The sequence below is a fragment of the Tauraco erythrolophus genome, chromosome 4 (genome assembly GCF_009769465.1).
Source record: "Tauraco erythrolophus isolate bTauEry1 chromosome 4, bTauEry1.pri, whole genome shotgun sequence".
Classification (NCBI taxonomy): domain Eukaryota; kingdom Metazoa; phylum Chordata; class Aves; order Musophagiformes; family Musophagidae; genus Tauraco; species Tauraco erythrolophus.
Window position 1 is genome coordinate 50,503,381 of NC_141468.1, and position 22,083 is coordinate 50,525,463.

The 22,083-nt window shown below is 47.9% G+C and overlaps 2 protein-coding genes across 2 annotated transcripts in view; both read left to right on the plus strand.

Moving 5' to 3' along the window:
- The first annotated feature begins 761 nt into the window (after positions 1-761).
- On the plus strand, positions 762-9,331 carry LOC147528850 (uncharacterized). Its single transcript, XM_086609828.1, has 15 exons — positions 762-894; positions 2,203-2,333; positions 2,579-2,752; positions 2,841-2,947; positions 3,415-3,552; positions 4,952-5,006; positions 5,133-5,235; positions 5,356-5,417; positions 5,893-5,995; positions 6,116-6,177; positions 6,887-7,075; positions 7,447-7,581; positions 7,899-8,051; positions 8,830-8,999; positions 9,199-9,331. Exons 1-15 carry the CDS (start codon positions 762-764, stop codon positions 9,329-9,331), a joined length of 1,848 nt encoding a protein of 615 aa, XP_086465954.1.
- Positions 9,332-19,898: 10,567 nt separating this feature from the next.
- Positions 19,899-22,083, plus strand: part of RLIG1 (RNA 5'-phosphate and 3'-OH ligase 1) — a 31,321-nt gene continuing 29,136 nt past the window's right edge. The window contains 1 exon segment of the mRNA XM_086610906.1: positions 19,899-19,988. Within this exon segment, the coding sequence (XP_086467032.1) occupies positions 19,899-19,988 (90 nt within the window).

The window sequence follows — 22,083 nt, forward strand, 5'->3', positions numbered from 1 at the left end:
GTTGCTGCTTTTTCACCGCACAGCTCTCTTCTCTGAATCCAGCCAGTGTCAAACGGTGGTTGCCCGTAGGGCCTACAGTCTAGACGCTTAGCTGCTTCTGCCTAGGCCCTCTCTGTCTTGGGCAGGTGTCCTTCCGCTGCTTTTGAAAGCGCTGCTCAACAGAGATGCTCAACACGCTGGCGGTGTTTCCCTTTTCCTTCTTTCCGTCACCTGGTACCGTGTTACGCACGTTGCCTCAAGCGGGAGCTTTGTGCGTGGAAAGGGGTCGAGGGGGAGTCTGTGCCAGTTCTCACGCGTGTCTTAAATTACGCAGATCATTTCTGAAGGTCCAAGGGAAGTGTCAGTCGGCGTGCAGCTTCCAGCTGCAGACGGACATGGAGGGTGCGCAGTCCAGTGCAGAGGACTGCATCTAATTCCCAGGGACAGGCGGTTTCAGCGGGTTGGTGCCCGAGCAGCCGCGGCTCCTGCCGTTCACGCAGCACCAGCGGGAGCGATGGGACAGGGCGAAGCTTTGCTACACGTTCAACGGTTTGTCAGCCGCCCCGTCCGTGGCCACCACCTGCCGCGTTTTGCTTCAAATCCCAGAAGGACGCGTCCTTCAAGGTTCTAACACGGGACAAACAGGGCTCTCCAACAGCAGCTGTGCAAGTAGCACGTTTTCAAAGGCATTTTCCGGCCACCCAGCGCCCAGCACCACCACCGGGCCGCCCTGACGGCGAAGGCAGAGCCCTCCCGGCCCGGGCCGCCGCCCCCTGCCCCCTATGACGCGCCCGTCCCCCGCCTTCTGTGACGCCCCGAGCGCGCTCGACGCTGCCCCTTGTAGAACGCCCGCGGGGGCCGCCGCTGCACTGTCGGTCCGGCAGCGGAACCGGCAGCATCTCTCTGGCTCGGAGCGTAGGCGGCTGCGAGTCGCGTCCGTCGCCCGGGGCTCGGCTCTCGCCTGTCGCCGTTCTCCTCCCTCTCCCCGCCCGGGGCTCGGCTCTCGGCTCTCGCCTGTCCCCGTTCTCCTCCCTCTCCCCGCCCGGGGCTCGGCTCTCGCCTGTCGCCGTTCTCCTCCCTCTCCCCGCCCGGGGCTCGGCTCTCGGCTCTCGCCTGTCCCCGTTCTCCTCCCTCTCCCCGCCCGGGGCTCGGCTCTCGCCTCTCCCCGTCTCCTCCCTCTCCCCGCCGGGGGCTCAGCAGAGTCCGCCGGGCGCCTTCTGCGGCTGCCAACCGCGGGGCGGGCCGTGCCCTCGTCCCCGCCGCAGCATGCAGCGGCTCCTCGGGCTCCTCCGGAGGGTGCGGGAGCGGCCGCCGTCCGGCAGCGCTCCCGCGCCCAGCGCGGCCAAAGCCCCCGAGCGCCGGTCCGGGCAGCGCGGGCGGCCGCCAGCAGCGATGTGCCCCGGCCGCAGCGGCGCCGGTGGCGGTGGACACTCCCCGTCAACGGGTGGTTTCGCGAAACAGCGGTAAGGGGCGGGCAGTGCCCGTAGCAAACCCTCCAGCCAGCCTGGCTGCCAGAGCCGCCAAAGCCCAGCACGGTTGCAAGCACCCCAGGAGCAGGGCCGGCTCCTTACCCAAGTGCTGACCTTACCGGGCGCCTGCCCAAGCTGCGACAGGAGCCGGCGGATGCTCCGTCCGCTCTGCCCTGCCAGCCTGCTCCCTGTAGTGAGTCTCCTGTGGAGCTCAGCAGGCCTTTGTCCAAGCAGAGACAGCTCCTTTCCTGTTGCCAGACTGAGCAGCTTGCTCGAGCAGGCCACGGATTCACGGAAAGACAGGGCACAGCCTTCCCGTTGCTGTTAGAAATCCCATCCCCTCTGCCTCCAGGACGTGTCTGGCACGGGACTGATGGCGGGAATAGCCCGCAGCTTACACACAGGCTCCGCAGACTTACGTAGCGTCCATAGACTCCAGGCTGCCAAGACGTGGTCTCCTTTGCTGTGCTGGATGGTCCTGCTGGAGGCAGGGACCAGTGCCTGGGCACAGGAATCTGCTTGTGCAGCTTCATTTACACAGCTGAGGAGACGCCTCCTGACCCAGCGGATGCGTTGGGGATTTTTCCTAGCCTGCCCCAGGCTTTGGGTGTGCAACTACTGCCACCAGCTCTGGAACAAGAAAGCTTGCTTTTGGCTTGGCTTTTGCCACGTGAGGCTTGTGGCCCTGTGCCACAGGCTTTGGGTACCACAGCCTGAAACAGTGTCTTCAGCTGTCTGTCTGTGTTAACCGAAGGGTATGTAATTTCCAGGACACCTCCGCTGCACCTTCCTTGTGAGAGCGACCCCACAGATGTTTGGTTTCCAGCAGGAAACGCGTGCCAGCTGAACACTGGCGACAGCTTTAACAGGTCGCCGCTGATGAAGGTACGCGCAATAGGCGATATTCTTGTATGCTGGGCTCATCGATTGTGCGCTGAGCCGTACGTACCTTGCGTGATTCTTTACGTAGGCCTGCGTAGAAGCAGGTATGTTGCAGTCAGCAGACAAGGGGCATACGTTACCTAATCTTTGAAGACACTCATACTTTCCAGAGTTGGGAAGGCACAGGAGTTCTGACAGAGAGAAACGGAGATGCTGGAAGTTACTCCTCCTTTGCGTCTTGTTTCCAGGCAGTAGAGCACCAGCACGCAGACTGTGCGGCTATTCTACTGGAGCACGGTGCCAACCCTGACTTCAAAGATGTTTGCGGCAACACTGCCCTTCACCTGGCTGCCGAAATTCCTGGCACGTCTCTAGTGGAGCTGTTACTTGAGCATAACGCTGATATTGATGCTCAGAACAGGGTGAGCTTGGCCTTCAGGGAAGGCTCCTCTTCCCCAAACTTGCTTGACTTTTCTGTGTGATTCTAAAGGAGATGATTTCTCCTTTCAGTTGGGATACACTCCGCTTACTATTGCCATCATCGAGCACTGTGAAGAGATGGTCGAGTTCCTTCTTCAAAAAGGAGCTGACGTGCATGTTCGAGACCGGCGCAAAAGGTGAAGGGTTTGTCAAAAGTGCGCGTGGGACTCCTCAGCATTGTTCAAGTCAGGTTGATGGGGGGGCACAGGAATGAGCTTTGAGAAAGAACCAAGAGCTGCCCAGAAGGAGCTCCTTCCGTGTGACTCGTGAAAGCCGACCCGCACTCAGCTGCTGTCTTACCTCGGGACGATTTCCGCACTGAGGACTGAAGGAAGCGTTGGCTGTGGTGCCACACCCACACCCACACACACAGACACCCCCGGCCACACGCCCCGAGTCTGCTCTGGGCAGGTGGTTGGCCTGGAGACCTCCTGAGGTCCCGCCAACCTGAATTCTCTGATGCTTCCACGTGTTTGGCTGTGCTTTCCCTCTGCCCGTAGGAGAGGGGAAAGGAATTGTGTGGGGAGCAAAGAGGGGCTGAAGTAATGGCAATGCAGCATCTGCGGAAGCTGATGGATTTCCTGTCCTCTCTTGGATGTTCTAGGACCACTCTTATGATTGCTGTTCTTGCTGGGCATATGGATGTCATACGAATTCTCCTTCGCCACGGTGCTGATCTTTCTGCTAAAGACCGTCGTGGCCGCACAGCTGTCTATTATGCTATGCTGTCTGGACACCTTGAGTAAGTGTTTATGTCCCTGTCAGTGCAGTTGCCTTGTCAGAATGTCCGGCCCTTTTCGTAAGATCACGCGGATGTAATGAGGTGTGGAGACCTTTGTTGTCTTTCTTGTTTGTTTGAGGTTTTTTGTTTTGTTTTTAGTTCTGCTGATGAAGCAAACCTGAAAGCGGTCTCTCTCTGGAGGCCCAGCTGAGCCTCTGCCGAGGCTGCTAGAAGATAACACCTATGCAATGTTGTTAACCCCTGCAGTGCTTGGAATGCAACCGCCATCTTTGTTGGCCTCTTGATATGCCACTTAGGAGCTCTCTAAACTCTCAGGTCCTCAGACCAACCATGGGAGATTCTGAAGCCCTTCAAAGTCAGGTTTGAGAAGACGTTACCCTGGCTTGACATGAAGAGTTGGTGCAGCATTAGTATAGCATCCCACTGAGGCAGAAGCCTTGTAGTTAGATGTCAGTCTGCCAGGGCACTTGTTAGTCTCGCTGGCCCTTGAAATGGAGAGGGGGTTTGTCAGATAAGACTGTAGCCAACAGGGATGAGTTACTCCATATACAGGAATAAGCATCTCTAGCGTGAACATGCCTGTAGTGAGTATTTCGGGCTACAGCAGTAGTGAAGTAGGTTGTCCGCATGCGTTGCCCTTTGCCAGCTGGCAGTGAAGACGGGTAGGACAGCTCATGAATGGCTGTTGCTCTTCCAGTAAAGAGTGTGGGCAAGTGTGTGGGTATTTTTACCGAAAGCATTTCCTTCCTTTCTGTATATAGTATTGCAAACCGACTGGAGGAATACAAGGGCTGTGAAGGGAAAGGAGAATGTTCGGCGGGAGGTACAGAAGGCCCAGCAGTACTTGTCAGCTCTAGCCCAGGGACCACCACTGACGTTCCCTTGGGTGCACCTGCACAGACTGGAACAGGTAAGATCCTTCGCCGCAGAGATGGCGATGAGGACAAATCGCTGTTGCCCAGAGGAGAATGAAAACCAGTCGTTTCAACAGAGGGATTGAGTAATAGGGAAAAGCAGAGTGAAATCAGCACTCACAGCAGCATTGCGCTTCTTACGTCTTTTATAGGTGACTCGCCAGCAGCAGGAACAGAACAAGAGGAAGATGTTGTCTTCTCTTTTATTTCTGAGGTACGATCATAGAATCATTAGGTCGGAAAGGACCCTAAAGATCATTGAGTCCAAACGTAAACCTGACACTGCCAAGTGCACCCCTAAGCCACGTCCCTAAGTGCCACGTCTACAAGTCTTCAGAACAGCTCCTAGGTCCTGGGACGGTGACTCAACCCTTCTCTGGTCAGCCTGTTCCACTACTTGACAACCCTTTTGGTGAAGAAATTCTTCCCAATAGCCACTCTAAACGTCTCCTGGTGCAACCTGAGGCCTTTTCCTCTTGTGCTAGTACTTGCTTCTGGGGAAAAGAGGTCGACACTCACTTTGCTACAACCTCCTTTCAGGTAGTTGTAGAGAGAGATGAAGTCTCCCTTCAGCCTCCTTTTCTCCAGGCTAAACAACCCCAGTTCCCTCAGCCACTCCTCACAGGACTTGTACTCTACACCACGCATGTCTTTTAAATTGCGCAGATGGACTGTGAAGGTCCAAGGGAGGTGTTGGCCGACGTGCACCTTCCAGTTGCAGATGAACACGAAGCTTGCGCGCAGTCCCGTGCAGAGGAGCGTGACAACGGTAATTTTCTTGACAGACTAAACGGTTACCTTTGTGAGCTTCCCTGGAGTGAAGCAGATGAGAAAAAGCAGAGTGAAGTCAGCACTCACAGCATTGTTGTGCTTCTTACCTCCTTTACAGGTGTCCTGCCAGCAGCAGAAGCAGAACAAGAGGAAGATGTTGACTTCTCTTTTGAATCTGAGGTACAATCATAGAATCATTAGGTCGGAAAGGACCCTAAAGATCATTGAGTCCAAACGTAAACCTGACACTGCCAAGTGCACCCCTAAACCATGTTCCTAAGTGCCATGTCTACAAGTCTTTTAGATAGCTTCAGGGACGGTGACTCAACCCTTCTCTGGTCAGCCTGTTCCACTACTTGACAACCCTTTTGGTGAAGAAATTCTTCCCAATAGCCACTCTAAACCTTTCCTGGTGCAACTCAAGGCCTTCTTCCTTTCTTCTGCCTAGGCCCTCTCTGTCTCGGGCAGTGTACTTCTGCCCCTTTTGAAAGCGCTGCTCAACAGAGATGCTCAACACGCTGGCGGTGTTTCCCTTTTCCTTCTTTCCGTCACCTGGTACCGCGTTACGCACGTTGCCTCAAGCAGGAGCTTTGTGTGTGGAAAGGGGTCGAGGAGGAGTCTTTGCCAGTTCTAACACGTCTTTTAAATTACGCAGATGGACTGCGAAGGTCCAAGGGAAGTGTTGGCCGACGTGCACCTTCCAGTTGCAGATGAACACGAAGCTTGCGCGCAGTCCCGTGCAGAGGAGCGTGACAACGGTAATTTTCTTGACGGGCTAAACGGTTACCTTTGTGAGCTTCCCTGGAGTGAAGCAGATGAGGAAAAGCAGAGGGAAGTCAGCACTCACAGCATCGTTGTGCTTCTTACCTCCTTTACAGGTGTCCTGCCAGCAGCAGAAGCAGAACAAGAGGAAGATGTTGACTTCTTTTTTGAATCTGAGGTACAATCATAGAATCATTAGGTCGGAAAGGACCCTAAAGATCATTGAGTCCAAACGTAAACCTGACACTGCCAAGTGCAGCCCTAAACCATGTCCCTAAGTGCCACGTCTACAAGTCTTCAAAACAGCTCCTAGGTCCTGGGACGGTGACTCAACCCTTCTCTGGTCAGCCTGTTCCACTACTTGACAACCCTTTTGGTGAAGAAATTCTTCCCAATAGCCACTCTAAACGTCTCCTGGTGCAACCTGAGGCCTTTTCCTCTTGTGCTAGTACTTGCTTCTTGGGAAAAGAGGTCGATACTCACCTCGCTTCAACCTCCTTTCAGGTAGTTGTAGAGAGAGATGAAGTCTCCCGTCAGCCTCCTTTTCTCCGGGCTAAACAACCCCAGTTCCCTCAGCCACTCCTCACAGGACTTGTGCTCTACACCCTTCGCCAGCTTCCTTGCTTTTCTTTGGACGCTCTCCAGCACTTCAACCTCTTTCTGGTTGTGAACAGTGTTTGACGTGTGACCTCACTCGTGCCAAATACACAGGAACAATTACTTCCCTAGTCCTGCTGGCCACACTATTTCTGATACAAGCCAGGATGCTCAGGGCCTTTTTGGCCACCTGGGCACACTGACGGCTCATATTCAGCCACAAGTTGACAAATGCCCCCAGGTCCTCTTCCAAAAGGCAGCTTTCCAACCACTCTTCCCCTCCTCTGAAGGAGGCACTGGGGCCCCACTGGCCTCGCTTGCTTTTGGGCTCGTTTTCCTCTGCTGCTGCTTCCACCTGCTTCCGCCGGTGCTGCAGGCAAGCTGTTCAGTTAGGACTGAGACATAGTGAGGTCAAGCTAATGACCCAGGTCTCCAAGAAGCTGGCCTTTGAGCTGGATTTCGAGTACAGCATTGAAGCAGTAAAGCTTCAGGACTGTTAACAATCCTCTGAAATCCTAGAAAGCTGGTGCTGTGAAGATATTGCTTTTTTTTCACCACACAGCTCTCTTCTCCGGATCTGGTCAGTGTCAAACGGTTGCCCGTAGGGCCTACAGTCTAGACGCTTAGTTTCTTCTGCCTAGGCCCTCTCTGTCTCGGGCAGTGTACTTCTGCCCCTTTTGAAAGCGCTGCTCAACAGAGAGGCTCAGCACGCTGGCGGTGTTTCCCTTTTCCTTCTTTGCGTCACCTGGTACCACGTTACGCACGTTGCCTCCAGCGGGAGCTTTGTGCGTGGAAAGGGGTCGAGGAGGAGTCTGTGCCAGTTCTCACGCATGTCTTTTAAATTATGCAGATCATTTCTGAAGGTCCAAGGGAAGTGTCGGCCAGCGTGCGGCTTCCAGCTGCGGACGGACACGGAGGGTGCGCACAGTCCATTGCAGATGAGCGCAGCAATGGTAATTTCCTGACGGACTGGACGGTTACCTTTGTGAGCTTCCCTGGAGTGAAGTGGATGATGAAGAGCAGAGTGGAACCAGCACTCACAGCATCGTTGTGCTTCTTACCTTCTTCGTAGGTGTCCTGCCAGCATCAGGAGCAGAACGAAAGGAAGATTTTGCCTGCTCTTTTCAGAATACTATGCTTTCCCTTCTGGAGGTAATGCATTACCTGTGGGTGAAGTCATGCTTCTCTTGCCCCAGGGCTGAAATGTGGCGTGATGTAGTAGTGTTGCTGAGGATTCCTTTCCCTACTGTCATGTTGTCTTCTCACCGATTTCTCTATGTTCATGGCACACCATTTCTTTAGAGATGGATAAAGGAGCTACAGCAGGAGCTTGCTGACACTCTTGAAAAGAACTCCCTGTTAGAAGCTTCTCATGAAGTGAAGAAGCGCTACAGCAGGGACCTGCAGGAACAGAAACTGCAATTGCAGAAGGAACTGGACAGGTCTAAAGCTAAGGTATGGAGAAAGCCTGTCTCTTGTCTCTTGGCAGGGGCCCGGGCAGGGAACTGATCCTTTCTTGGGGGTTTTGTGTAAGCCAGGGTGGTTCCGTGTGCGGCTAGCTGTGATGAGGGGGCTGGGACGAAACAGCACTGCTGCCTTGGGTGGCTGCCTGTTTGCACCGCTTGAAGTTACAGTGCAGGGCTGCGCTCAGGTGGTCTTAGTGCACTCGACAACTTTGCAACAGGAGTAGATTGAGTGACCTGTGAGTGACTCGCCTGGTGGGTACGATTAGAAGGGTCACTAACTGTGAACTCGCTTGGTCTTTGATTGGTGAAGGGTGTGTGCATTCCTTTCAAAAAGCTGCTTCTCAAGTTTCACGGAGCACCTCTGTTTGCTTCTTCTCTTGGGTTTGGCAAAACAGAGTGTATGCTGACGCAGAAAGGGTAGGCATACTGGAGTGTTGCGCTGGTGCTTTTTTGGAATCCCTCATCCCCTCATCCTTGTTACGGCGTTGCAAAGTCACTCGTGGAGGAGGAGGAGCTTCTAACCCTGCTGGGGTAGCCTACAAGTGACTCAAAGAGCGTTCAGAGTCCTTGAGAGAGGAGGAGGAGGAGGAGTGTTGTGGCAGCGTTTCGGAAACGCTGTAGGAGATCGATGTAGATGTAGGAGAGGGGCCAGTATAAAAGATGAAGGCGTAACATGGGTTTTGGGGGTCGAAGTGAGAGTCAAAGCAACCCGCTCCTTTTTATCAAACCGAAGCTGACTACTGGGGATTCTTGTTGTGCTTTGGCAGCTGCAGGAATTGAAAGAACAGCATATCCGGACTGAGTGTTACGCCGAATCCCCGAAGAACGCCATAAAGAACAAGGAGGAGGAACTAATCCCTTCCAGGAACCTGCAGGGTTTTCTGGCCACGGCTTGTGGAGCCGTGGCTACTGCAGAGCTAGAAGAATACATGCAACCGTAAGGACGTAACACACCGGAGCAAGGCTTCGTTTTTTGCGGTTGTGTGAAAACAACAGCACTGCCTTCTTGCATCACAGCGAGATACTAATAAACGATTTTCAAACCATTTTTGTTTTAGATGAGGTTCTTGCACACTCTACTTTTGGGATTGGTGCTCTTGTGGACGGGTGCGATAAGGCCTGTACTTCTTTTTCAGGCTCCAAGTTGGAAAGGCCAGGCTGCAAGCCACAGCCCAGCAAGAAGCCAAGACCATGGAAGCCCTTCAGAAAGACCTGAAAGTCTTAGTAAGCTGGCCAGAGCTCTCCCTTTTCATGAGCTACACAGCCTAGAACCATATTCACATGGGGAAACTTTCAGATGAGGGAGCCTACGAGAGATCACTTCCTCTGTTCTACTGACTATCGGCTGCTCTGAAAGCCCTGCTGGCCCGTTCCCCAGCTTGCCGGCTTTGAGCTGACCCATGAGACTACAGCAAGTCCTACTTAGCGCTGTCTTTGTTAAGGAGTTTACAGTAATGCACTGGCATCAGTGGTTTCTGCTTAGAGCAGTCATGAGGTTGAGACCTTTGATGGGTAGGCTGTGTGCTGTGGTCAGGAGGGAGATGTGTGGTTGAGAGCTGCGAGAGGAGACTGGACTTGGGAGATCAGTGCCACCTTCTTTGTGGAGAACACCGTCTGCTCGTTCTGCATACGGATCCTACTCCTGTGCTCTGAGTGTGATGCATCTTTTCTATTTTGAAAACCTGGGAGCAAAAGCAAGGAAGTGAAGAAGCTGGCCCAGATGAAACGCCAATCAGAAGCGCTTCTGGACGTAACACGGGGAAGAAACGTCGCGCTGAAGGAAGAGCAAGCCAGGCACGGCTTTTTCGTGCTTTAAAGACATACCACGTTGAGTAGAAGTCGAGCTTTACTGAACTCTAACGTAAAAGCATGAACATCACCGTTTGTGAGCAAAGTCAAGCCTTGCATTCGATCTTGCAAGGTGCTTAGTAAGGCTTTTTAGCCTTACTTCAGTAAGGCTAGCAGGCCAGGTCTGTTTAAAAGGTAAAGAGAGATGAAGTTCTGATAGGGAGAAACAAATCTATTGTGCATTCCTGAACGAATGTTATCCACTTTGCCATATTCATGCTATCTAACATCATAAATCCGGCACCATTCCCAGCAGCCTTAAAATTATTTAAGGAAGGACCTCTTCACCTCATGTCTAACAACTGCTAATCCCCCAGAAACTAATAGTTTGTTCACTGATGAATCCATCCTCACAGGCAATACTATACTCAGTATTCACCTTCACCCTTCATTAACGCCATTTAGTTACATGCTTCTATCCTTTCATATCAAGACTATTCACATGAACCATTTTTCCCTTTTAAAAATTATACTCTTGGTTGATGGGAAAAAAAGCTATTTTCGGAATTTAAATATTTATGTGTATATGCGTATTGATATAACTGGAATATATCCATATGCCATTAACTCTTACTTGTGCAGGTTACAGATTCTGCTGACAAGTATTACGATGCAAATAAACAATAGGAGTAAGAGGATCTGTATCTAAAGAGTAGAAGGTACCCAAACCCCAGCTCCTTTTGCAAGCCGAACAGCTGAGACTTCTGCAGCACCAGGGTGCAGAACCTAGGAGGTGTTGCAAACAGCTCATGTTGTTTCCTCTTCTAAATTTATGCACTATATTCCTTCTAAGATTAATCTGAAGAACTTTGTAAACTCCTCCTTTCTATCATACACACTCACTCAAACATTGGCACTTTTATTTTTTAATCATCCCTTTTACTGGCTTTGGGAGAAGTTACGCATATTTTTGTCTAATCTTTGTAAATAAGAGCCTAACTGCCACAGAAACAGCACACACCAGTAAGTCAACTGCCAGAGGAATTTGCCAGGCAGGGTAAGAAAGAGTTTTCAAAAGGATTTCTCTGAGGTCATTGCTCCCCAAACAAAGGTATTTAATTACAGCTATTGAGACAAAAAGTATGCTACAATGACCTTAATTTGAAAGCTGTATTTGTCACTCTCTTCTCTCCTTCTTCTTTCAGTTTAGGCAACAAAACTGCATTTCCATTATAATATATTTGGAAAGGCATCTTTCTCTCTGGTTTTCCTCTTCCTCCTCTCTTTCCCAAAGATCATCAGTCAAAGGCATTATCAGCAGCTATGCACAGAAGACATCACAATGTTATGTTATGTCTCAAGTAAAACAAAACACAAGGATACAACTTTCCTTGTGATTTTGTGATACTTGCATTTTTTTTCAGACATCCAACAGCATAAGCTATCAGACTTCTGACAAGGCAGGTGTTCCTCACGTAAATCATACATGGCAGTAAGTTCAGTGCTCAGTTTACCTTTGATCTGTGCATACTTCGCAAACCTGACACATCAGACATACTCAGCATGCAATAAAGGATCTCTCAGCAACTGTATAGTGGATCTATCCCAGCCTATGAACACCTTCAGTTAGTACCACAGTCAGTAACCAAAAGGATTAAAATAGCTGGGGGAATAGAAAGGGGCTGGTAACAAGTGTGTGATCCTGCAGTAAGGTGTGGAGATACAGAAGACCGGGCATTTATTCTAACCTGAACGGTTGAGTCTATTTCTCACTGTATTCCGTCACCAAAAATCTCTGTATTGTCGAAACATACCTCAGTAGAAAGGTCTGCAATTATACGTTACTTCTTTGCTTGCAAGAGGAGAAGGCAAAAGCATTTCTCTCTCCTAAATCCATTACACCTCAGTAGTTTGAACTTGCACCTAATATTTGGAATTTAGCTATATTCTTTCATGAGAAAATTGCAAGGTGTTATAAATATATAATTTGGATCTTATGCTGTAGTCCACCCTGTTGAGTTAAGAAGTGAATGCAATTAATTGTAGTACTGGAGTAGATTCATTTTGGATATTTATTAGGAAGAAGAACAAAAAATAGAACTAGACTTAACAGCTGGATAGGAAAAAAGTCAATCCTGGGCATAATTGCTGCAGTAGTAGCAGAAGATGTCTCTAATCTACTTTCTCCTTCTACATCAGTCATGCTTCGAAAATTCAGTGATTAGCTCTTATCAGTCCTTTCAGAGAGTGCTGAAAAAGTTAGGAGACTACTCTTGGGATAAGATTCTGCTTTCTGAATTTCAAGCAGATTCATGACTTTTGCTGAAGAATGGTCTGACTTCAGCACTGAAGCTCGATGGAGGAAACAGAGATTAGATGTTGTACTTGCTGTTTCTTCCCACCAGCTCTAGGTGGCCTTCAACCAAGCTTAGGATGTTTGTTTCTTCACTCCCTGAAGCTCTAGTTCTCTGAACACACTGCATAAAGATCCTCATCAGCCTTCATAATTCTCTCTGAGACCATTCACCTACAGTTCAGGATTTTGAGTGTGTGAAATTATGGAAACGTGCAAGATGTTGCAGGACTGGAGCCTGGCCTAATCCATATTCTCGGAGACAGAAGAAACTAATTTGTTTGGCTAATTTCAAGGACGAGCCATCAACACTAAGACAAATGTGTATATATATAAATACACATAAAAATCCACATAGATAAAAACTTGTTGATTATTATTGAAAGTCTTCTTGCTTCAGACTTCATGAAGACAAAATTAAAACAACAACAACAACAACAACACAACAATCAACAAACCAACCATCTTTATTCCATGGAAATCTTAAATATTTATTACAAATTGATTGGACTGAATCACTTGGGGAATCAATAATTAATTAGTAGAAATGTTTCAGATCTCGTAAATATCAAAGACTTTGAATAATGACTTTACAAATCTAGATCAGCACAAGTCATGAAGGCTTTAAACATTGTGGGAGGTGGAAACATGATAAGAAGTTGAGAACTACAAAATTTATTAAAAATGAATCAAATATGTTTTGATTTTATACTGCCTTGTTATGAAGGAGATTAATACTGTAAACATGATGTAGCATGGATCTTCTGACACTCACCAGAGTTAACAGCTTTAATGATCTAGAACCAGGCCTATAGAAAGGTCACAGTATTGATTATACACAGTTCAGGTATCATTAATAGCACTTCAAAGCAAGTGAGCTAGTAGTTGACATTAGAAAGTAAACTTATCTTTGCTTTGAATCTTATGAAAAACTTATTAAAGGTTTCTAAAGTACCATTGTACGTGAGCAAATGAGTAATACTCTAGAGAACTCAGGTCAAATGTAAAAAAAATTCTCCCCAAGCCCCCACAGGAGACTGAAAAAATGCAACAATAAAGACCTCATTATGTATTCTTGAAGAGAAGCAAATTGTTACAACTGGAGTGTCATTGCTGACCATTTCTAATTATAAATTTAAAAAATACATATTAAAAAAAAAAAAACACAAGAAAGGCATTTAAATTAGGCAATATTACTTAAACCCTAGATCTGACAGTTGTCCTGCAAGGGCAGCGTATCCATGAAGAGTCTTTTTAACTGTATGCACAAAGTAGGAGTTTTGCTCATAATCATTAGATTGCTGTATAAATGCTGTGAAATATTGTTACAGTTCTTGAAACTGATATTTTCATAAAGAAAAACACAATAAAAAACAATTAGAATAGAAAATCTTGTCCAAGGTAAATGTTTTTATTAAACATAAGCACATATAAATCCATTATTCTCCCATTGGTAGAAGACAATGGTAGAATATGTGGGTATAATGTGAATCAACAATTCTGGCTGTATCTGTATTTCACCAAAGAGGCTGCATTGTATTGATTACTTCTTCACTAAATAGTTTTTGTTTTCTTCGCTCTGACAGATTTACACTTCTATTTTTTCTCAATCTGTATTTTACAACAGCTCAAATACAAGCATCCTACTTTTGCCTTCCCCATAGTTCACCAATGCTAACACTTCTATTTCCAGCACATCCTTTTGCCCACAGTGGATATCACGCAATGAAAAGTCTTAATCTTCCTAAACTCTGAAGCTGAGATTATATAACAGCATTCAGCTCGTGAGTGATTAATTTGTACAACGAAGGCTGGACAGAAAGTAATATAATTACAGTGATTGTCTGTGAGACCTCAAGAGGCAGAACCTTGCAAGACCTGAGTTTAACCTCATAAAAGATATAGCAGAGCCTCACAGGAGAGGATCAGGCAAAGCCAGAGAAGGCATCCACAAAAGAAGTGTCTTGATTGTTGTTGAACTGTTCTCTTTTGGCAAAATGAAAGTGATTTCTTATTTATTAAGTACTGACACAATGGTGCCAGCAGACATTTACGAAAAGTTGGGTAAAGTACAATAGCGGTTTTTCCTCTACTTTCGTACAGAGTATCAAGGGCAGAAGATAGTGAGAAAGAATAAGACTTTGATCACTACTTAGCAGCTCAAATGAAGCAATTACAATAGCAGGATTTGATTTTAGTCAGAGACCCAGAAATATAAATAAACAGTTTCCTTCTGGTTTATTTTATAGCTACACTCTATGATTTGTTCTAGTTTTTAATCTTCTTTCAGAAAAAAAAAAAAAAAGCTCCCGAAAGAAATGGCCACATAAGCTTTCTATTTTCTGTATTTTTGCTTCCATCTTGTGCAAAATAATGTTTTTGACTGCCAAGAAACTTGTAGGACAAAAGAAGAAGAAGAGTATAACAAAATATCAAAGTTCACATAAATGCTGTGAAGAAGTAGGCAGCCAACTGCTAGGGGAAAACAAAAAAAACAAACCTCCTTTGCCTAATTCTGCCCCCTCTTCCCAAGTCACAGTAAGTACTCAGTTATTATTAAGTATCGAAGAACTCACAGAAGTCCTCAGCCTCAGGATGAACTTCCAGAAAAAGCTCTTTAAAACCTGAAGTTGTTCATCCTTTTCTTTTGCTAACTTTTAACTTTCTAACATATAAAAACTACTTGCAGGCTAGAGCTACAGTTGCAAGCATCTAGTTTAAGCTCACTGGCCATGAAATAACACCTGTTTGCACCACATTCACAACTTGTTTTTTCTCCCCCCTTTGACTTGTTCTCCTACAACTCCTTCATCTGTTAGTACTTGTCTTGTACATCTCAATGAGGCACATATTTTCATTTGTTTCTTGATCATATTTTAGACTTTTCTCACCTTCCATTTGCAATGTTTTTCTCCCTCCCTATTTAACCGAACACTGACAGTTTCATAAACTTTGTAAGAGCTGCAAGTCTCCAATGTAGGAACATAATCTAAATGGGTTAATAAACACCTAGATGCAAACAGGTGACACACACTAGATAGACAGGAATGAACTGGGGTTGATAATCACCCTTAGAACGAGCATCTGCAATGTACTATGCAATAAGGATCCAGACGGAAGGATACTCCCATTCCTTACAGACAGAAAGATAAATTAGAAAGGCAATTCACAGTATTAAGAAAGAGGAGGTACCTCCAGCTTCTGTAATAGGTACAGAAGCTCTGCAGCTTTTCTCACATTTCATGTCTGACCAGCTTCCCATCCATCTGTTCCTGAGGACTTTACCTGATGCATTTTCACTGTATCTACCTGGCAGCGCAGGCGTCTGTTCATGCCTGGAGACTGTATAAAGCAGAAGTTGCCAAAGGGTCAGGTAGTACATCATTTGAGTTATCCAGTGGATTTTTCCCCTTAAGATGAGTCCTCTTCATCTATTTTACCTGCAACACCTCCCAAATAACTTGTATGATTCATGTTTTGTCTCCACCTGGCCCACACCTAGCACTTTGGTTATCTTGGTTACACTTCCATTAATGTGGCTACCTTGGGTTTTTGTTCCAGAAATGAGGCTTAGTCGTCATCACTTCTCACAGTTTGTGGGAACTTACACTGAGACCTTACTTCCTCATCAGCCTAAACAATACTGTAGGGTACCTCCACACCCCAGTCCCCAGATCGTGCCTCAGAGGGTTCTCCGACTGTACACTGCTGCAGCCTTTTACACTGCCTACAGTTTTCTCTTTGTTTAATTTACAGCTCACACTGCAAAGAAAACTCTCCTCTTAAGACCTGGTCCAAAACAACTGTCCTCCCTGATATCCTCGGGAATGGCGTAGCCATTCTACATTTCTAAGTGAAAATCCTGGGGGTAGGGGAGAGGGTAGAAACCAGAGAGCAGAAAAGCAGCCTCACCCTTACAAGAAAGGTGCCATTTACCAAATCGTTCTTGAACTTCTGCAGTTAAATTCCCTTCAGCTACAAAAACACCTATGCAAATAAGCAATGCTTGTGCACTCCCCCTCAACACAGCAGAGAGGCTGAGCAGGATGCTGCCACTTGTCATGCTTCATTAACAAGCTTATCTGCCTAACTCTGCTAAACTACACCTCAGCAGTCCTGGCTGCAGTCCCTGCATTTACCAAGGTGTTGTTAATAAATTAGTCAGAAGAGTGGAGTCTGCACTGGAGTCGTAGAGAAGCTAATTTGATTCCTCCTTATTTTTAATATTGATCATTCCTTGGAAAAGAAAAATAAAACCAAAAATTTGGTGTTTCTGTAGGCCTGGTTGAGTTTGTAGTGTTAGCAGTTCAAAAGACTGGGAGTTTTGTGTTTGGTTTTCTTAGCGGGTTGACCATTAATATTAGGAGATTATTCAGAGGTAATATTCAGTTATACCGTATTTACATCACCTTGCAAGAGCAATATTCGCTAGGATGTGTAATGTCTCTCCCTTAGAAGAAAGAATTTCTTCTGACACTTACTATTAATCATACTTCCAGGACATGACTGAGCAAGCTATGATGAGCAGGCTCTCTCCTGGACAGTAATCCTCCAGGAAGTAACTGAAAGGTAAATTGGAAATATAACTTGTGTTGCTATTGAGCTATAAACGCATGCGAAGAATCATTCCTACTTCAATGCTTTAGTAGCTGACAAATTTCTTTTATGAGCAAGCACTAGCAAGAAGGATTGAGCAGGGAACCTGACAGAAGACAGCTGCTTAATCTGCCAGAAAAAATGAATCTAGTTTAATCCATGTTATTTGTTTTACAAGCAGCAAACTGTTACGCTGCAAAAGCCCAAGAGGCTAAAATGATCTCTCAGCAGTTGCCTACTGAATGTAGAAAATCTTCATCCATGAAATCTAAATCATTTATCCATTTAAATGGATAATATTGAACTTATTTTTTTGTGGCAAAAAACTGTTAAAGAAATTTTTCCATGTTACAACAACATATTTTGAGGGTTTTTTCCCCTGTGCGTTATTTGCTCTTCGTATTTGCCTGTAGGAGACAGCCTGTGCTGTTTGACTGGTGTGCTCAACTCACAGCATAGTTTGCAGACAGGTAGAGAGGCCAATTAAAAGCACAAAATAAAAAGTAACAAAACCCCAAAACGCTGAGTGTTTCCACAGGGGTTAGTTTTTTCAGGAAGCCTTCAAGTCCCTTAAAACCAGAACATTTAAGCGAAGGCCACAGATAGTTTTATAGGCTTCTGAGGCAAAACTCTTTGAGCAAACTAAGGACATTTTGTCTTCTCCTTACTATTTGCTCCTCTGGTAACCTGCAGTTGGAGTGTGTAGTTGTGGGAGGAAGGTAGGGGTCACACTGATGACAAAGAGGACAGGTCTCTGTGGGGAAGACAGTACCTCCCTGCCTCTCTTGGAGGGCTGCAGGTGCAGTGTGCTCACCGAGTCCCAGACCAAATTTCAAGCTGTGCTCCTTTGGGGGAAGCCTGATTGCAGCACGACTGCCTGCCTGCCTTGCAGGGCTCAGAAAGAAAAGGTAAAGGGTAACAGCTCCTTTCCTCAGGTGAAGACACAGGTTTTGTTTCCTCTTCAAGATCTGCAGCAGCCGTAGGCACTCAGTTAGAAACATCTGGAGGAAATATTTTTCAGAGATTACAAGGTTTGTATATAAAGGCCTTAAACAATTCTAAGAAGCAGCTAATGTTTGTTGATTTGAAATGATTGAAAAACTGCTTCAGTACTCATTTTCAAAATAATCCTTCCTTTCCAGCTCAAAGGAAGTCTTCTGAGTAAACATGTCACCAGGGAGTGCTTGTCACAAAACCTCTGCCCAGGGTCACTCTCCTGTAATGTCTCTTGGCAGAGCTGGTGAAGCGAGTGCTCCTTCTCTGTCTCAGCTAAGGCTACTGAGATGAGCAAAGCCCTGCTCTTTATGTTGTTTAAGTTAAAGCGCCGTACTCAGGCTGCAGCCGAGTGAGGCAGCACTAACAGGCTGCCCTGCATGCCAAGCTGAAGGGCAGGGGGAATATTTTGAAGGGTATGAGAAGTTAGAAAATGCTGTCTCACTCAAATGTGGTGACGACCAGTTCTCATAGTTTGAAGATTAGCTGGAAACCATTTCAGAAAGTTGTCAACAACTCTTCTCTACGAATGGCATGGTTATTACAGTCAGTCAGTTGTGAAGTACATGGCAAGAGTCAAAAATGCCCATTATGCTTCCTTCTAAAAGAAGGAAAAAAAAACGTTTACAGTTCTCTTCCTCTTCATCATCCTCTTCATCCTCTTCGTCGTTGAGTTTTATAATGGCTGGAGGGTGAATGGGTATCATAATGTTCTCTGGATTTTGGATTGATTTTTGACCTTGTGCTGGATGCAGCAAAACAGTTTCAGTACTGGGGCGGCATTTTCTGAGAGCCGGGAAATGCAACTGACTGAAAGAAAAATGATGAAAAACAGTTGAGTCTGTTTGCATTGTTCAAGCTGAGCACTTTGCAACTAGAGAGAGAATCAGGATTCTGTGCATCCCATTAAAAATATTGCAATTGGATATGTTTCCCAGTTTAGAAGCAGTAAGAGAAACATGGGCATTTCTTTTATTCCAGTTGTTGTTACTGGAAGGATATTTTTGTGGGTTTACTTTCACTAGCAAAGAAAATATTTTTACTCGTTGTTACTGGGAGGTAGAAAAAGTCCATTTATAGTGCAAGGTTTGCCATGTTTGAACCTTTCAACGAAAGCGAGGAGAGTTTACACCAATCCTGACAGAGGTACGTATGGCCAGAGTCACTCAAGCTCCACCTGAAAGGAAACAACAGTATAAAAACGGCTAAAGAGAAGGGAGTGTTGTTGGGCGAAGACCTGCATCGGAATGTCTGGGATCAGTTGACGGGCTGGACCTCTCTTCTGGCCCCCACGGGGACGGCTGTTGGGTAAGAGCTCTGCGTTAGGTGCCCTTGGTTACTAACATGTCGTGAGCTGTTAGAACTGGTCCGTGATCATTCCAGTTTGTGCGTTGTTGCAAGTCTGTTTTCGCAGTCGGTACCCGTGAGCGGCTGTCTCTGAACCTGTATCCTGTCACGAGCATATGGAATAAAGTTTGTCATCTATAAACATGAGATTCCGGTAACTTCAGCAATTGGTACAGGGGAGATAAGGGATTTGACCCAGTGTCGCTGCCCGTGAGGGTCCCTGAGCGGATCAGACGATCCCGCTGCGACACAGCGGTCTGCCCAGAGGGGTTTGTCCCGGTGACGCTGTCAGCGTGCGCCTGACAGACCGGCCAAATTGTAAAGGGTTCGAGGTGACCCCCCTTCCCCTAAACGGGGTGTGACAGGCGGGTCGGGTACGCGGGTCTCGTCTTTCCTGGGAAACTGGTAGACTGGTCAGCTCCGGAGGTCGCCCCGCGGGCCGAGCCCGGGTGAGACCGGGAGGCGGCTGTCCTGAGGGAGGCGAGCCCGGCCCCAGAGAGGTGCCCGCCCCGCACACGGCGCGAGCCGCCGCTGTGGGAAACGGAGCTGCCGCGGAGCTGCCTCGGAGCGGCGGAGCCAGCGCCTCGCTGAGCGCTTCCGGGGAGCGGCGCCCGGCCCGGCCCCGCCCGTCCCGGCCCGCCCCGCCCCGGAGAGTCGCGGCGCTGCGGGCGGCTCCGGACTGCATTTCCCGTCGCGCCCCGCGGGCGCGGGCTGGCGCAGGCGCAGTTGGGGCCGGGCACGTGGCGGGCGGCGGGGGCGATGAGGCGGCGGTGCGCGGTGCAGCGGAAGGTGCCGTGTCTGTTCGTGACCGAGGTGAAGGAGCAGCCGTCAGCCAAGCGGGAGGGCCAGGTGGCCGGGGTGGCACGGGGCCGGGCGGGCGGGAGGGAGGGAGGGGGGGCCGCAGTCCCCGCGGCGGTACCGGGCCCGGGCCCGGGCGGAGCCGCTGGGCCGCGGTCAGCGGCGCCGCACGGCGGGGCAGAGCTTGGGACACCGGGCAGCAGCACCGACCGCCGGCGTGAGACCCGCCCGGCCCGGCCCGGCTGCGCGGCGGGAGCAGCCGAGCGGTCGAGTTGGGCCGCAGCTCTTGAGCGAAAGGCCGGTGGAGGGTGTCGGTAGGGCCGGGTCGGTCGTTTGGGTGCCGTTTCAGCTCTGTCCCACTCTTTTCGTGCCAGGGGCATCCAGGTGTTCAGCCGCATGTCGTGTTGCTTTTTCTGAGCGTAGGGAACAGTCATGGCAAGGGGTGAGGCCGCTCCAGCATGACCGCACTGGGAGCTCGTGTCCAGCCATCCTGCCGTGTCCCCTGTGAGCCTTGTGGGGAAAAGTGAACTTGTCTCTCTTTTTTTTTTTTCCTTTTTTTTTTTTGTATTCAAAGGCTCTGACAGAAGAATTCGTTTGAGGCTGTAGAATGTGGAATAGTTACCAAGGGGGAAGTAATGGAGCCCAGTCAAAGTAATTTCTTCCCGAGATGTAAAAGGCAGTGTCGGGACAGATTGGGGTGGCATTCTGCCGTTTAGCTGTAGACCTGCAGCTACTGCTGTGTGTTGGCTGCGTATTGAACTTGAATCCATCTGGGTGACTTTCTCCTGTTGGTGTTTGACTTGTGGACAGAAGATCTGAAATGATTTCCAAACTGTCAGTTACTCGGTTGTTCAGCTCTTGGTGCCAACACCATCTCGGTGATGGTCATCTAAGGGCACCTTCCTACATAGCTGTTCTCTTCCTTCATATGGAAAACGCTGACAGGGGATTAGATCTGGAACTGGCGTATTGTTTTTTTTTTCGTTTTTCAGAGTGCAGGCAAGGATAATGCAGGGGATTACGACTGGTAGAGGAGAAGAGGGCTGGTGGTGGGAAAACCACCAGGACTGCTTTCTCAGTACCCTGAAAATGTTCTTTTTCATGTAATCTTCCTAAAATCTTCACATAAGCTGTGTGTTACGGGTACAGATCTGCTGACTAACGTATCAAAGAGCCACATAATGTAACGAAAACATGTAGAAGGTTCTCATTTTATGAATTCCGAATTGTGTTTTGCGACTTTTGCAAGAGAAGGACTTGCGTTGTGTTTTGCTTGCAGAAAGAGACAGTGACCAGCTTGCAAGTCAGAGTGGACTGGGGAGAGAGGAGGGAGGGGCGTTGGTTACACAGGAAAGTGTGTGAATGCACAGACAACTGATGACATGTTTGCAGTGAAACTGTTGCAGAAGTGCTAGCTCTGGAAGCCTTCCTAGAAATTTGGACTAGTTGTGGCTGGATATTTGTTTCAGACCCCCGAATCACTGATTTCTTTGCTCTTTTTAAGCGGAAGAGTGTGTAGTTGGCAGCACTGCTACTGAGTGTTTAACACTGGGATGCTTTTTCCCCTTTGCTTTCCAGTGGTCTGTGTGATGCACTAATGTGGTGCTGTTGACTTTCAGCTCCGAACTGCAAGCTCGGAGCAGCTAGGCATGATGGATTTCTGTTGCTGTCGTCATACAGAAAGGCACATGTCTAAATTTCAATAGGATTAGTGATCATGGAGGTAATGTGTAGTACTGGCCTTGCAGAGGCGAGCTGTAAGGAGCAAGCATCCCTGGGAGAACAAGGCAGCAACGTAGTTTTGAGGAGGGTTTACAATACCTGTTTCTTTTCAGCCGTTTAAAGTTTTGTCCACTGAAACTATAACTGGAAAGGCGTTAGAGGCTGATGTATACAATGCAATTCCTACTGAAAGGGTGTATGGAACCGGTTGTTGTGTAACTAGCGATGAAGGTGATGAGAAGGATCCATATGCAGATTTCTCATGCTGCCTACAAGCCATGTTTCCTTAGTTTTCACTTTTATTGTGTGATTTACTGGATTACAGCTGTTGTGAAAATTTCCTGTTAGTAAATCTTCCTTACGCACTTGCACTTGTATGACAGAGGGAGTCTGATTTCCTTGGGAAGGATGAAAAGAAGTATGG